This window comes from Mycetomoellerius zeteki, unplaced genomic scaffold (genome assembly GCF_001594055.1).
Source record: "Mycetomoellerius zeteki isolate Tzet28-1 unplaced genomic scaffold, Tzet1.0 scaffold83, whole genome shotgun sequence".
Classification (NCBI taxonomy): Eukaryota; Metazoa; Arthropoda; class Insecta; order Hymenoptera; family Formicidae; genus Mycetomoellerius; species Mycetomoellerius zeteki.
Genome location: NW_017257862.1, coordinates 231,434 through 245,475, shown reverse-complemented (window position 1 = coordinate 245,475; position 14,042 = coordinate 231,434). Strand labels below are relative to the sequence as shown.

At 32.4% G+C, this 14,042-nt stretch overlaps 1 protein-coding gene across 4 annotated transcripts in view; it reads left to right on the top strand.

The window, feature by feature from the left end:
- Positions 1–3,506: 3,506 nt before the first annotated feature.
- The window catches only part of Ae2 (anion exchange protein Ae2), a 43,064-nt gene continuing 32,528 nt past the window's right edge, over positions 3,507–14,042 (top strand). For 2 of the 4 annotated variants that reach the window (XM_018459533.1, XM_018459528.1), the window contains exons 1-2: positions 3,507–3,578; positions 11,730–11,925. In XM_018459533.1, the coding sequence (XP_018315035.1) occupies positions 11,863–11,925 (63 nt within the window). In that variant the 5' untranslated portion in view covers positions 3,507–3,578; positions 11,730–11,862. Of the gene's footprint in view, positions 3,579–8,770; positions 8,873–10,888; positions 11,095–11,729; positions 11,926–14,042 lie in introns of those variants that run through there. The other 2 variants (XM_018459529.1, XM_018459530.1) reach the window with 2 other exon arrangements.

The following is a 14,042-nucleotide window of genomic DNA, read 5'->3' as shown; positions in this document are numbered from 1 at the left end:
TTTGTTTTCGTGTACTTTTCGTTATACAATCCGTATATAAAGTTAAGCGTATAATAACTTGAGGACTATTTGTCCATAATAAAAGAAACATTTTTCTTTTTTATTAATAGCTAGCCCATTTTATTGACTCTAATCATATATCTTACAGACATTGTTTATAAATAAAATATTTAGCCCTTTTATCTGTTCTGAATTTATTTCACGATGGTGAATTGCAGATGTGTGTTAGATATCCATTTCGAAAAGTTAACCGATAATTTCCAGCAAACGCTAAATAATCTTAAAATATTCATATAATGTTCCTAAAATCCCGAAAAAACATTCCAAGAATACTCCAAAATATTTCGAATATTTATGGAATGTAAAAGAAATATTCAAATGTCGGTTAAAAATTTCATTTGTGTATTGTTACATTTTCCGAGAATGTTCTATATATGTTCTATATATATTCGGCAAAATTTTAATTTTTCCAAAAATTCCAGGTCAGGTCGTCTGTGAATCAGTTTTTAATCAAAATTTTACTTTGGAAAACACATTAAATGCGTTTTCACCTTGAAGCCCAATTTTGGGACTCACTTCATAGACGAAGTGTTGCGCTCTTTATATTCTCTCCTAGGTGATTCTTGTTTACGAGTAAATTCTCTTCGCCGTGACCCTCTGTCGGCGGAGATGTGCTCACTAGCGATTTTCGTGAAATATACAAGGAATATTCACATAATATTCTGAATATTTCATCGACATTTGCACATTCTGTGACGGTTCTTTTACTGTTCCGGAACATTCAGTACATTGATAATACGAATCGAACTTTCTGTGAATATTTAGCGTTAGTTGGGTTGCATAATAATATAGATAATAATAGTATATATATTACATTATTCAGATGATATCTTCCTTCTCACGTACGACTTTGACGTGGTGGGAGGGCTTAGTACCCGAGGATATACACGAAAAGAATGGTTTTCCTCAAGTATCTAAAAATTTTCGGATCTGAATGATATATCTCCACATAGCAATGTATTTCCTTAGGATATCCTAATTTGATTAGATTGATCCCATTTTGATCCAAAACAACCATATGATTAGCTCAGGACATTTGTAATTATCATTGTACTAATATAAAAAATTGGATATCGTATTTTGATCCGAAAAATTTTGATCTCTATAAAAATTTTGATAAATTGCATATTTCAACTTTCGACACATATATGTCATATACATTTACGTATTTTACGTATATTATAGAGACCAGAGTTTAACATCCTAAAAAACATGGACGTCCACTGTACAAAGACGGGATGAAATTTAGTCATCCAGAAACATGATATCTAAACGATGATGTCCTATGGACGTAGAATAAGCAGACATATTTATAAACATCCTTAGTATAGCCTCTAAGTTTATCTTCTAAGTTTCTTCAGGTACGTACTCTGGATGTTTGAAAATCCCTCGACATCTATAGGATGTATGTACCTAGGAGCAATTTTTACTGTGTGGATCTAGATAAATTTTTAGATACTTGAGTATCTAAAATCGTTCTCTTCGTGCAAAAATCCAACGACGGGGAAGCTAACGTACCTTCGTCGCCGATTTAATTGAAAGTAAACTAACTGACGCGAACGCGCGTCGTGTCGCGCGGCATTTGCTTCGAGAGTGCCGTTAAAGTTATCGAACTAATGTACATTTCACAAAATCCATTCAATGAAATTCTATTATAATTATAATTAATTATAATTAGTCCGTGCGCGAGCAGTGTATTATTCGCGAGTGTTTTAAGCGAGAGTCCTGTGCAAGAGGATGTCAATCCAATTCTGAGAGGAGGAGGAGGTCTGGGAGAGACATTGCTGGCACCGGTGGAGAAATCTTGCGGTAAATATTATTTTTTACTTGTGTAAAATTAACTTTTTTTTGTTTGTTCTTGAATTATATTATTTGACAATGATTTAAAAATAATTAGATAAAAGGAGAGTTACTTAAAAATTACTTTAAAATGTTATACAAATTTATTCTTGCTAAGATCTTTATATAGTTTAAATATTTTTTCGATACGTTCCACCAAATCTAAAAATCTGAACAAAATATGGAATATAATTTATGATAAGATTTAACTGCTGAATTGTTTTAGAAGTGATCAAATATTCGGATCATATAAAAAATGCGATTTAAAAAATTCTTGAATTTTTAAAAACAGAATTTTGAGCTAAGAAGGACAAAAAAATTGTTACTCTAATCTTTCTGATACTCTTTATATTTATGATTTTTTTTTTAAATCTCTCTCTCTCTCAGTTTAGATTTAGTGGAGAAAAAACTAATGAAAAATCATATTTTTTCAATATCTCGAAATGGCGTGGTTCTTTTAGGATAAAACTTCGTGCAAAAATATTTTTATTTGAGTGTTCATTTTGCTCTCTGTAGCGATGGATTACGTGCAGGGCCCGAAATCTCCTCTTTGTCCTGCTGTATCCTTTATATCAATTGTCGATAATGTCATTGTTCTTCAATTATTCTCAGACTCTCCGAATCCATTGATAGTCAAGAAGATTTTCCCAGGGCTGGTCATCTTTAATAGTATCTCGTTAGTGTCTGTATCTCTTATAATCATTTAAAACTTAAACGTTAATAGTCACGCAAATTTCCGTAAGATCGGCCGTCTTTAATAGTATCTTGTCGGTGACATTGGCAATTTTAAACTTCTATATTTTTTAGAATCCGAATTTGTATTTAAACATTTTTTTTTAATTTTCAGTCATGATTCTTAATTGGAACATCAATGACGTTCTTCATAATTTTTCATAGATTAGAAAAAGAAAAAATATTATAGTAAAAAAAATATGTTTTTGATTGCCTCTATACTGAAATGATATGAATATATAAGAGTTGAAACTTGATAAAAATTTTTCTTTCAGTGAGGCCTGACAATCAACATGTAGCAAGTTTAATTTGATTTAGATGCACTTTTCATACACATATCCTGTTACATCCTTCACAAAGTAAAAAATATACATATTATGGGGGAAAGAATAAGACATTGACGGAAAAACGACGACGGCGCTGACGCGCGAGCGAATAAACTCGCTGCAGGGCGACTCGGATCGACTCACGCGATTGGCCGGTCAGTCACAGAAATTCAATTCCCGCTCCTTCTTTCTCTCATCTCTCTTCATTCCTCCAGTCAGAGCGGCAAACGTACGAGCAGGCGAACGAGCGAGTGAGATAGACGTCGTTTCCCAAGGGAAGCTCGTCTGGATAGTATCTACCGACCGACAATTCAGTTCGTCGACGGCGTTGCTCTCGCATTTATGATCGTTGCGCATTATTTTCGTCGTGAATTGTAACGTAAACACCCGTGTGTGTCATCCATTTTTCTCGTTGTCGTAAAAACCGGTTAAAAACGCACCGGGAGAACGCCGGAGGAGCACGGAGGAGAAGAGCAAAGGTGTCGGAAGCCAGAATCAAGGAGTGGACTGCTTCACTGTTCTATCGTAGCCTGTAGGCACGATCGCGGTTCGTGTAACCACGCTAGGCCACGCTGCTGTCCACGCGAGTGGTGCACGTTGAACGATCGATTTGGAATCTAGGTAGGTACGTGGATCGTATGCGCATGGATCACATTCGCCAGACGCGACGATAACTAGGATGAACGGAAAATCGGTACCATGCTCTATGTCGGAATTTTCGATGAATCACAACAACCCACAACAATCCGCATTGCACTCGTCCAAAAGAAACTCGTTCTCGCATCAGGAAAGAAATAAAGAAATATCATTAAATAAAAGATCTTCGCGAGCAAAAACGTTTCTTCCCCTACAGCACAAAATTGCACAAAAATTGCAGCAACATTGCAGTAATATTGCAGTAATATTGCAGTAATATTGCAGAGATTTTAGAGCGATATTGCTGCAAATTTTGCGCTGTATGGGTTACGTTTCTTGTTAACATTGATTACGTGAATTTTTATACGGATGGAAAAATGGGATATGTCCTTTCAAGATAATACAAGTTAGACACGTCGGGAGTAAGCTGATGTTCCAGTATAATAGAGCTAAAGTAAGTCCGTAAATGAATGGTTAAAATCGATTTCCTACGTTCTACTCTCTTGTTGTTTACAGATTTATCTCTATGTCCTATTACATCGGAAAATCAGCTTGATCTCGATATGTCTTACAGCCTTACCACTACTGCTACTGCCCATTGTAGACGAACCTTAAGGGAGCATTTATATTGACTGTAACTGTATGCCGTAATGCCCATAATCTACAAGGATTGACTAATCACAGTCAAGTATTCTCCTCTTATTCGACAGTAAGAAAGGAATACTCGAAGGTGATTGATCAATTTATACAGATTATGGCATACGGTTATAGGCCAATATAAACATTCCCTAAAGCTTGTCGAAGCGTTAAAGAAGTGTGAACGATGAGTTTTAATGCTTCTTAAACACTTCATTGACTTTCCATTGATTCCTTGTGGTTTTGAATATTCATACACGCTCCCCGAAACTCTCCCCAAACGCTCCGTAAAGTGTGCATGAAACACATCTGTTACGTTCTTCCTATACTTTTTCTTCCAATCGACGTAGTTGTTTAATTCTCTTTTAAAACATTATCGCATCACAAAATTGTGTGACTTTACTTTATTCAAGTGTTATCACAAAGAATTAAAGAAGTAATAGTATAAAATAAAAAAAATTTAATTTAAATAGAAAATTTTTTTAAGTAAAACACCTTGTGCTGCTATATCTCGAAATATATCGTATAATATAATACGTTATGAAAACGAAAAAAATTTTAGTTTCATTCAATTGAACATTCAAATTAAATTCATTATTATTTTCTAATTGTTTTTATTGTTTTCTTTATTCGATCTAGCAGCGCCAAGTGTTTTACATAAAAAATTTTTCTATTTAAATTAAATTTTTTTATTTTATACTGTTACTTTTTTAATTTTTTGTGGTAACATTTGAATTGAGCAAGGCTCAGTCAATTTATCATATAATATTTTGTCATTGGTAATATTTTGAAAGAGAATTAAATAACTATTACTATGTTGATTGGAAGAAAAAGTGTAGGATTTAATTCGGCGCTAATTATTGATATCAAATCTTTTATATAAATGTTACATATCTTTAGAGTTAAGTAAATAATAAAGATAGTACTTAAGTTTTAATTTTTAATTTGATAGAATATATATTACAAAATATAGATTAGATAAGGAAGTTTTTTACAGCAAAAGATAATTCTTCCAGAAACATAACTAGTAGACATTATTATTGTGGACAGAAAATCAATACTATCTTTTAATATATTTACAAGTGATGTCTAATTGAGGTGTATCACAAATGTTGGCATGTTATTAAATGTGCAACACTTGTATACAGGATGGAACAAAAGTACCAGAACCCCTAAATATCTCAAAAAATATAAGTTTTCAGATAAAAGTTGTAGGATTTAAAAGATTTTTTTATTAATCTTATCAGTTTGACCTTGGATAGCGTCGCCAATGTGAAGTCGAGGTCAAATCGATTTTTTAAAATGGACTCCCATTTTTCATTGCATATTCTTGTAATTTATCTCGAGAGCTTTTTAAAACACTAATAAAATATTTTTCCATTAACTATTATATTTTTTGAGTTATAAGATTTGAAAGTTATGGTACCTCCAGTATTAGCAGTATCTGTAGTTTACAACTGATGGTTGAAACTTTTCAAATGTTGTTCAGAGTCATGATCTTGACATCGTATGTCAAAGTCAAGGTTTTTGGAGGTTGTTCCCCTTTGTTTTATTTGTACACTAAAAATGAAAATAATAGTAACATCCTTAAAAGACTATAATTTTGACAAATGTTATCAAGGTCATAACTTTGAATAACATTTGAAAGTTTTAAGGGAATGCTGGAGTAACCAAATTATCATATTACAGTCGTATAAAAATCTTCGAATTGATTGAACGGAATAAAAAATCCTTTTATAGGATTAAAGTAGACGCAAAATTAGGAGGTGGTGCAGCCTTGTACTAAAATCGAAAAAAAGTTAATAAATTTGTTAACATTCTTTCGATTTTAGTATAAAATCCACTGCACCACCTCCCAATTTTGCGTCTACTTTAATCCTGTAAAAGGATTTTTTATTCCGTTCAGTCAATTCGAAGATTTTTATAGGACTGTAATGTGATAATTTGATCACTCCAACATCCCCTTAACCACCATAGATAATGCCAATACTGGCGGTACGGTAACTTTCATTCTTTGTAACTCAAAAAGTAGTTAATGAAAAAATATTTCGTTAGAATGTTTTGAAAAGTTATCGAAAAAAAAAAAACTAAAAATGTATGAGTTTTTATTTTTAAAAATCCATTTGACCGAATCTTAGCGACGCCACCCAAGGTTAAACTGATAAGATTAATAAAAAATCTTTTTAAACCCTGCAACTTTTATCTTAAATATTTTTCTGTAAAACGTATATTTTCTATTGATTTCAGAGGTTCTGGTACTTTTGCCTAACTCTGTATATTTATAACATATAACTACAATGGCTCTCGACACTGCTGATATCTCTCAAAATTTATATCTACAATAATATTGTGTGTGGATTCATATCTATTTCAGTCCATAAAAAATCAAATATGTCGGTGCTAGATATGGCAAGAAATGTAAACATTTTTTTTCGATTTCTCTGAAACGGAGCAAAAACGAGCATATGTCTATAGGACTTTTTTTCTTAGTTTTTTACTCCTCTACACGCTCCCGAAGTTTTGCCATTTAATTTGGAAACACCCTGTATATTCGAATAATTTAATAATCTGAACTCGGTCGTAAATGTTTAATGTTTGTGTAAAACGTTACATGCATTTAATTATTTGTTTTTTTTTTCACTATGTCAAATGTTCGCATACTCGATCTATTGTACTATACTGTACTAAATTGTATCTGTGTTCGATGAAAATATAATGCGACGTAACATCAATTGTTCGATTAAGAAAAAATTAACTTCTAATTTATAAAAGTCTTTCTTGCATTATCATCTTAAAATTATATAAGTTGATATAAATAATATATCTATCTATATATATTCATTGGATAATATAATTAATTCATGACAAACTTCTAGCGAAAATTGTTGCTGTATTTTTCGAGCTTAGACTAGGTACAACACTTCTCATACTTATCTAATGGAAAATTCGATCGATTGCTTCGGACATATTATTCTTGCATTCGCTCAATAACTGTTTCAACATTGTTGAAAATTTAACGAGACGCGTCCATCAGCAATGTCGCGCATTTGTGTTTTGGACGTCGCAAGTTCAGAATATCCGTCGTTTTTAAATCACGTGGATAGTACAAAATACAAGGTATAAAAAAATTGTTAATTTACTTTGTGTGTAACAATTATCAATGACGAAAATCGATATTTTATTAAAGATAATCTATCACTCGCACGATTCGCATTGCGCGCTTCCACGAGAAAATTTTATCCATGGATAAAACCTGTCAGAATAAAGGTATAAAAATAAGTGTCGCAAAACAAGAAGACTTGACGTATGTCATCGTGACAGATGTTGCACTTACAAAAGGCTCTTTTAGCCATATAAACGGCGACAAATAGAGATCCGGCCGGTTCTGCCAGATCTTCTCATTATAATGCTGTACGGGAGGTTAAGGTGTCCTCACGCCGAGCCGTATAAGAAACTGGATATACCGTCAATATAAACAGGATATCTTTTAAAGACGTTTAATACAAAGGTGAACGTTTAGATAAATCAAGATATCCAGATCAAATAAATAATGCGTTTGTGCCATAAGAAATAATAACTAATGAATACAATTAAGTATAACTAGAAACAAATATAAAATAACAAAAAAGTTATAATACACGCAAAAATATTGCCTAAATTTATATACAGGGTGTCCCATTTTAAATAATGCATTAAGATTTCTCGAAAATTATGGTAGATACGGAAAAATATTTCAAACAAAAGTTGTATGGTTCGGAGGGGGACATAAGAAGGTACTATTGATTTGACCTTGGGTGGCGTCGCCAAGGCCAGATCAAGATCATGTCGATTTTTTTTAAATGGAACCCCTTATTTTTCATTACATTTTCTTGTAGCTCACCTTGAGAGCTTTTCAAAACACCATAACAAAATATTTTTTCGTTAAGTATTTTTCGAGTTATAAGGCTCGAAAGTTACAGTACAGCCGGCATTAGCATTACGCAAGTTGTCCGACCGACGGCTAAAATTTCTTGAATGTTGTTCAGGATCATGTCCTGGATAACATTTGTCAAGATTAAGGCCAATGGAGGTTGTACCTCTTATTTTCATTTTTACATAGAAATGAATTTTTAGTGCAAAAATGAAAAGAGAAATAATCCTTATAACTCGAAAAATACTTAACGAAAAAATATTTTGTTATGGTGTTTTGAAAAGCTCTCAAGGTGAGCTACAAGAAAATGTAATGAAAAATAAGGGGTTCCATTTAAAAAAAATCGACATGATCTTGATCTGGCCTTGGCGACGCCACCCAAGGTCAAATCAATGGTACCTTCTTATGTCCCCCTCCGAATCACACAATTTTTGTTTGAAACATTTCTCCGTTTCTATCATAATTTTCGAGAAATCTTAATGCATTATTTAAAATGGGACATCCTTATAACGCAATTATTTTTAGTTAATATGAAATAGAGAATAGTATCGTCATTGTGAAACAATCTTTAGATATCCATATATCTATATATATTCGCACATACCGCATGTCTTTGCAGTCTGTTGTTCAACAATAAAGCCGGTCGTCAAGTTCCTAGGATCATGTTATGAGACACGAGAAGTATAAGGAATATCTAAGAATTCCATATGGAGACGCGAAAATAAAACGAAAGGTATTGCCAGTGTATCGTAATGTGTCAACTCTCTATAACCTAATATTTTCTCATGTTTGAAAAAAATACATAACGCATAACTAGTAAATACTGATGAATTAAAAAATAATTTTAAATGATTTAATATTTTAATGTAAAAAAAGATTTCTAATCTCTAAGTCACAATGGACGATAATGTATAACGTTGCATATAGTATACATGTGTAGAGGAAAAATACGGTTATAGAATACCATTTTGTTTTATTGAAATAACTTAGTAAATATTTATGTGACATAACTACTTTTAGTATAAGTTTGTTAATCATACAGTATTATGTATAATATGCTTAAGTATGACTTTACATGTCAGATATATGCACACATTTCGTTGCCAAATTTAGTTCAATTATATCATTTAAAAGCAACGTTCAATACCTTCAAGCTAGAATCATGTAATTAAAATATAAGTAAATCATATTATCACAAACTAATTGTTCCAAATCAATACGTGATTTTTTAAAACACGTAATTTGAAAAATTACATGATATTAGAAATAATTTTTTATCTATCATATTTTATGTCATCGAATTTTAAATAATTAAATGATGGGAATAGAAAAAAAAAACATTACGTGTGACTTTTCAGATTATGTAATGTGAAAAAATTACGTACTGATTTGGAAAACAATCCGTTACGTATGATTTTTGTATTTTAATTACATGATTTCGTTTGTGACGTGATTTTTTTCAGTAGAGTTGTCAGTAACAACGTTTCAAAAATGAAAAATCAATTTGGCGCGCATTTTGGTAGGAAAGCGAAATTATACGCGATAGCGTCGCGATGCCAAGTGCATAAAAATACAAAACAAGCTGCTTGACCGCTTGACGTGTGAACGTCATTGCGTATAAGTATGTCTTTATCTGGAGTTTTGACATCAACAAAATTTAGAATAAAACTAACTTACTCAGAAACTAAAACTGCAATAAAAATCTAAACACACTTTTATTATATAATGTCATCGGTATCTTTCGATTGCGACTAGTCCGAATAAAATTGATGCAGCCGACATCGAGATTTGGAGATCGAGCCCCGAAAAGGGACCATTTCAGATTTTCAGATTTTTTCACAGTCGTACGTGTGACATGTAAAGCGATTTGCTGCCTTTCACAATGTCTTTATTCAATTAATATTACATTAAAATTAGCGATATAAGTAAATATTAATACACATACATTTGTAATAATTATCAATGTACATGAGATAAACAGAGAAAGAGAGAGAGAGAGAGAGGGCGGGGGTTGTGGGAACATGAGAGTGTAAAAGAGAGAAAGTAAGGGCAAGGGAAAAATGAGAAAAGGCAAGAGAAAGTATAGGCAAGAGAGGGCAGAAGAAGGCGAGAGAGTACAAGAGATGGAAAAAAAGAGTGAAAGGATGGAAGCGAGGGAGGCAATTAATTTTAATTTTTTATTTTTATATATTATTAATAACCTAAAAAATATATCATCAAATACAAATTATTATTATTATTATTATCATTATCTCTTTATTTTTAGAAGATTTAAATTCTATGTTATTATATGTATTTTTAAAAATTTACAAAAAGCAGTGAAATCCCTAAAAAGAACCTCTATAAGAGAAAAAATATACGCCGTGCATAATAAAGGTATCGAATATTACATTCCTTTTAATAAAAAACAGAAATAAAAACAAACACAACAGTACGAAATAAATGTAATTATCCAAGTATTTCATAATGTAAGACTTATAAGATAGATTGAAAGTGACTAAAATGGTTAACTGTATTATAGTGAAGAAAACGGCATATATTTTTTCTTTTTTAGAGATTTTTTTTTTAGAATCAACAATATTTCAGTCATCTCCATTTCTCATTTCTTTGAGTTCACAGTTTATTTCAACGATTTCAGCAATTTATTTCAACCAGGGATGTGCGCGAAAAGAACAATTTTTAATTTAACTGAATGCTGATGTAATCATCGTTACATAATTGCGGTAAAACAAAGATGAAAATTACGTGTCAACTGACGCGACAGACTGAATTATGTTGATTGCCGATACGTGCGTGTCAAGAAACGGAGGGAAAAGTGTCGAGCGTATCGGTTACATCATCACATTGCAACGCGTAAGACAAGTAGGAAGATCCATTGACTGCACTTCGAAGTGTAAATTTTCAACGCATTGTGATATATTAATAAGTAATTAATTATAATTTGTAAATAACTAGGTGAGTTTACGGATATGTACGGAATTGTTTATCGAAGGTACGATAGTTTTGAAATATGGTTTTTAAGAGGAAACGTCGATTCGTGCAAACATATTCTTAACAAGTATCATATATGATTCCAAACAACTCAAATCAAAACACCGATATTTAAATTATGCAAAAGTATTAATACTTAGATGACATCGTCACAATATCTAAGGTATTTATGAATATAAAGATTGGAATTGGAACTACCGATAGTCATCAGTTACTCGCGATGGAGTATATTTTATTCTTAACTCCAGTCGCGACTGTGCCGCTCAAGACTCCGTAATCGTTAGTCCGTGAACGCGAGTGCTTGCGAGATCGCTTCTTGTTTTTGTTCAGTTGAAAATCCTTCGTTTCTCTACCGAAAGGTCTCCCGTTGAATCCGTCCACATTACATACACAATCATATTTAAGTAACTTATCATTAGTAAATAATTCTCATAATTCTTAAATGATTTTATTTTTTACTTTCTCAAGCAGTCGCACAAACGTCTTTCTTTATTAAATGAAATCTACAGTTTATATCTTGTAATCTTCCAAATCAATTTACCAGTGTTAAAGTCTGTTTTGTTGTACTAATCATAATCGTGACGATGGTAGTATTTCAGCAGTCAACAGAACGGAGCTGCCATCACAACGATTACTTCACATGTGGACATCGCCGTCGCGACTCAGGATCGGCCGGGCACCTAGGAAAAAGATATAGCCTTCAGCTGTACCATCAACCGCGCTTAGTGAAGAATGGAGAACACCGATGGATCCAGAAGAAAGCTTTCTTTTCTTAGTTTTGGTAAACGAATATCGGTGAGTAATTGACGAACAATTAATATATAGCATAAACGTGAAAACCACCCCGAAAATAAATCAAAAGAAAACCGTCTCGGCTTGTATAGATATGCCCCAGTGTATCTATAACGGTGTATCGGATGATTTAATAGCGATACGTCGATAAACGATATTCCATATCGGGATTGATATACTCTTAGACTACTGCGATGAATACATCACTTACAATTAGAGTCCGATCGAAATTTCGGTTTCGATTTCGATTTGTTTCGGTGAAAAAACAGAATTTCGATTTGACTTTGGTTTCGGCCAAAATAAGAAAAAATTTTGGTAAGTAAACTGAAACTGTACAAATTGTAACGCGCTGACAAGCATTCGAAAAACTGTTATCATCGGCTGATCGGTGCCGATTGCTATAAACCACGCCAGCGCTATTCTTCCTTTATCCTTTTTTACTCACCAAGTCGCTACATATCTAGTATCTAAACTTACTGATAATTCATATAGAAAATTCCTTATAATTTAAGGAATAATAAGATAATAATAAAATCTTATTTTTAAAAGGGTACATATTAATATAAATTTCATTTTAATATAAATAAACATTTTAACATAAATAAATTTCACATATTTTGATATTTTCGAGGGATTTTCTGAAAAATCATGTTTGTAAGATTTATCAAAAAATTTTAGTCTGTTTGCATCTTTATAAAAGCGCTGAAAAAAACCTATAATTTTTCTAGAATTCTTTAGCGCGTATACAAAGTTAGCCCTTCAGTTTTAGAGTTAATAGAGAAGGTGGTATTATGGCACTTCATTTACTTTTTGTGTAATAACTTGATTAATAATCAATATTTGAATTTAAAACTTAACAATTACATTTATTAAAATGTTATTCAATCGGTTCTAGACTCAAAGTTACGAAATATTTATTACATAGGACATTATTTATAAAAATGTAGCGACATTGCATTAATGACTCGAAGAGAAACAGGGATGGTACTTCGACCTCCTACAAAAATGGATTAAAACAATTGGTTTGGTTACACACACACACGCACGCACGCGCGCGCACACACACATACAAAATTAACAAAAAAGTAAAACATTTTGGAATGTATTGGTCACTGTTTCAAATGTCTTAAGACAATTTTCAGAACATCAAACCCTAGATCGCAGGCCTGTATCTGGGAGAAAAAACCGTTCTACCATGCCCTGAGACAGAGAAATGGATTGTTTAGCTATTCAGAGAAAATCTCAATTTATCGTTGCGTGATGTGGCAAAAATAGTAGGTGCATCACAACTTGTACACCTACTTTACACCTACTTTTTTGCCACATCACGCAAAGATAAAATGGAATTTCTCTTAAACAATCCGTTTCTCTGTCTCAGGACATGCAGGGCTTTTTCTTCCAGATCCAGGCCTGCGATCAATAGTCTAATATTCTGGAAATCATTTCAAAACATCGTTTCAAACATTCTCGAAACAGTGGACGTGGCCAGTTATAATTTTCTTGCAAGCTTTCTTACACACATATCTGAATACTCCATTCGTGTGTGCGTAAATGACTTACGAACATCTTTTTCGCGCCATTTTTTCAATTAAGTCACGTGAGGCCTATTCGACGCTCATCTTTCACGCATACCTGTTAGCCAACTTTGTGCCAAATATGAATATTCTACAATATCGTACATTTGAAGAAATATTATGAGCATTTCTCTGTGTACGGATTTTTTACGATTTCATGATACGAGTTCATGCTTTAATATATAAATAAACCTTTATATATTACATACTGCCCAAAGCGAACAGAGTGTTAGTACAAGTCGAGCAAAACTGTTTGTAAAATAATAAATTTAATTATTAAATAATTTTGTAATTTGTCTTATTTCTCAAAAAAAGTACAATAAGTGAAGAGTACGCTGTTTTCCGACCTCGAAAAGAGTACATGTACTTTTAAAAGAACACGGTTGGTAACTTTATATTGAATACAAAGCCTATTCTGTTTGGTAGAACTTTTGCACCAATTCATCTTTCTTCTTCGTTTTTCCTCCTGAAGAGAAAAGGAAGAAAGATGAACTGGTACAAAAGTTCAACTAAAAAGAATAGGCCTATGGAAACGGTACGTATACC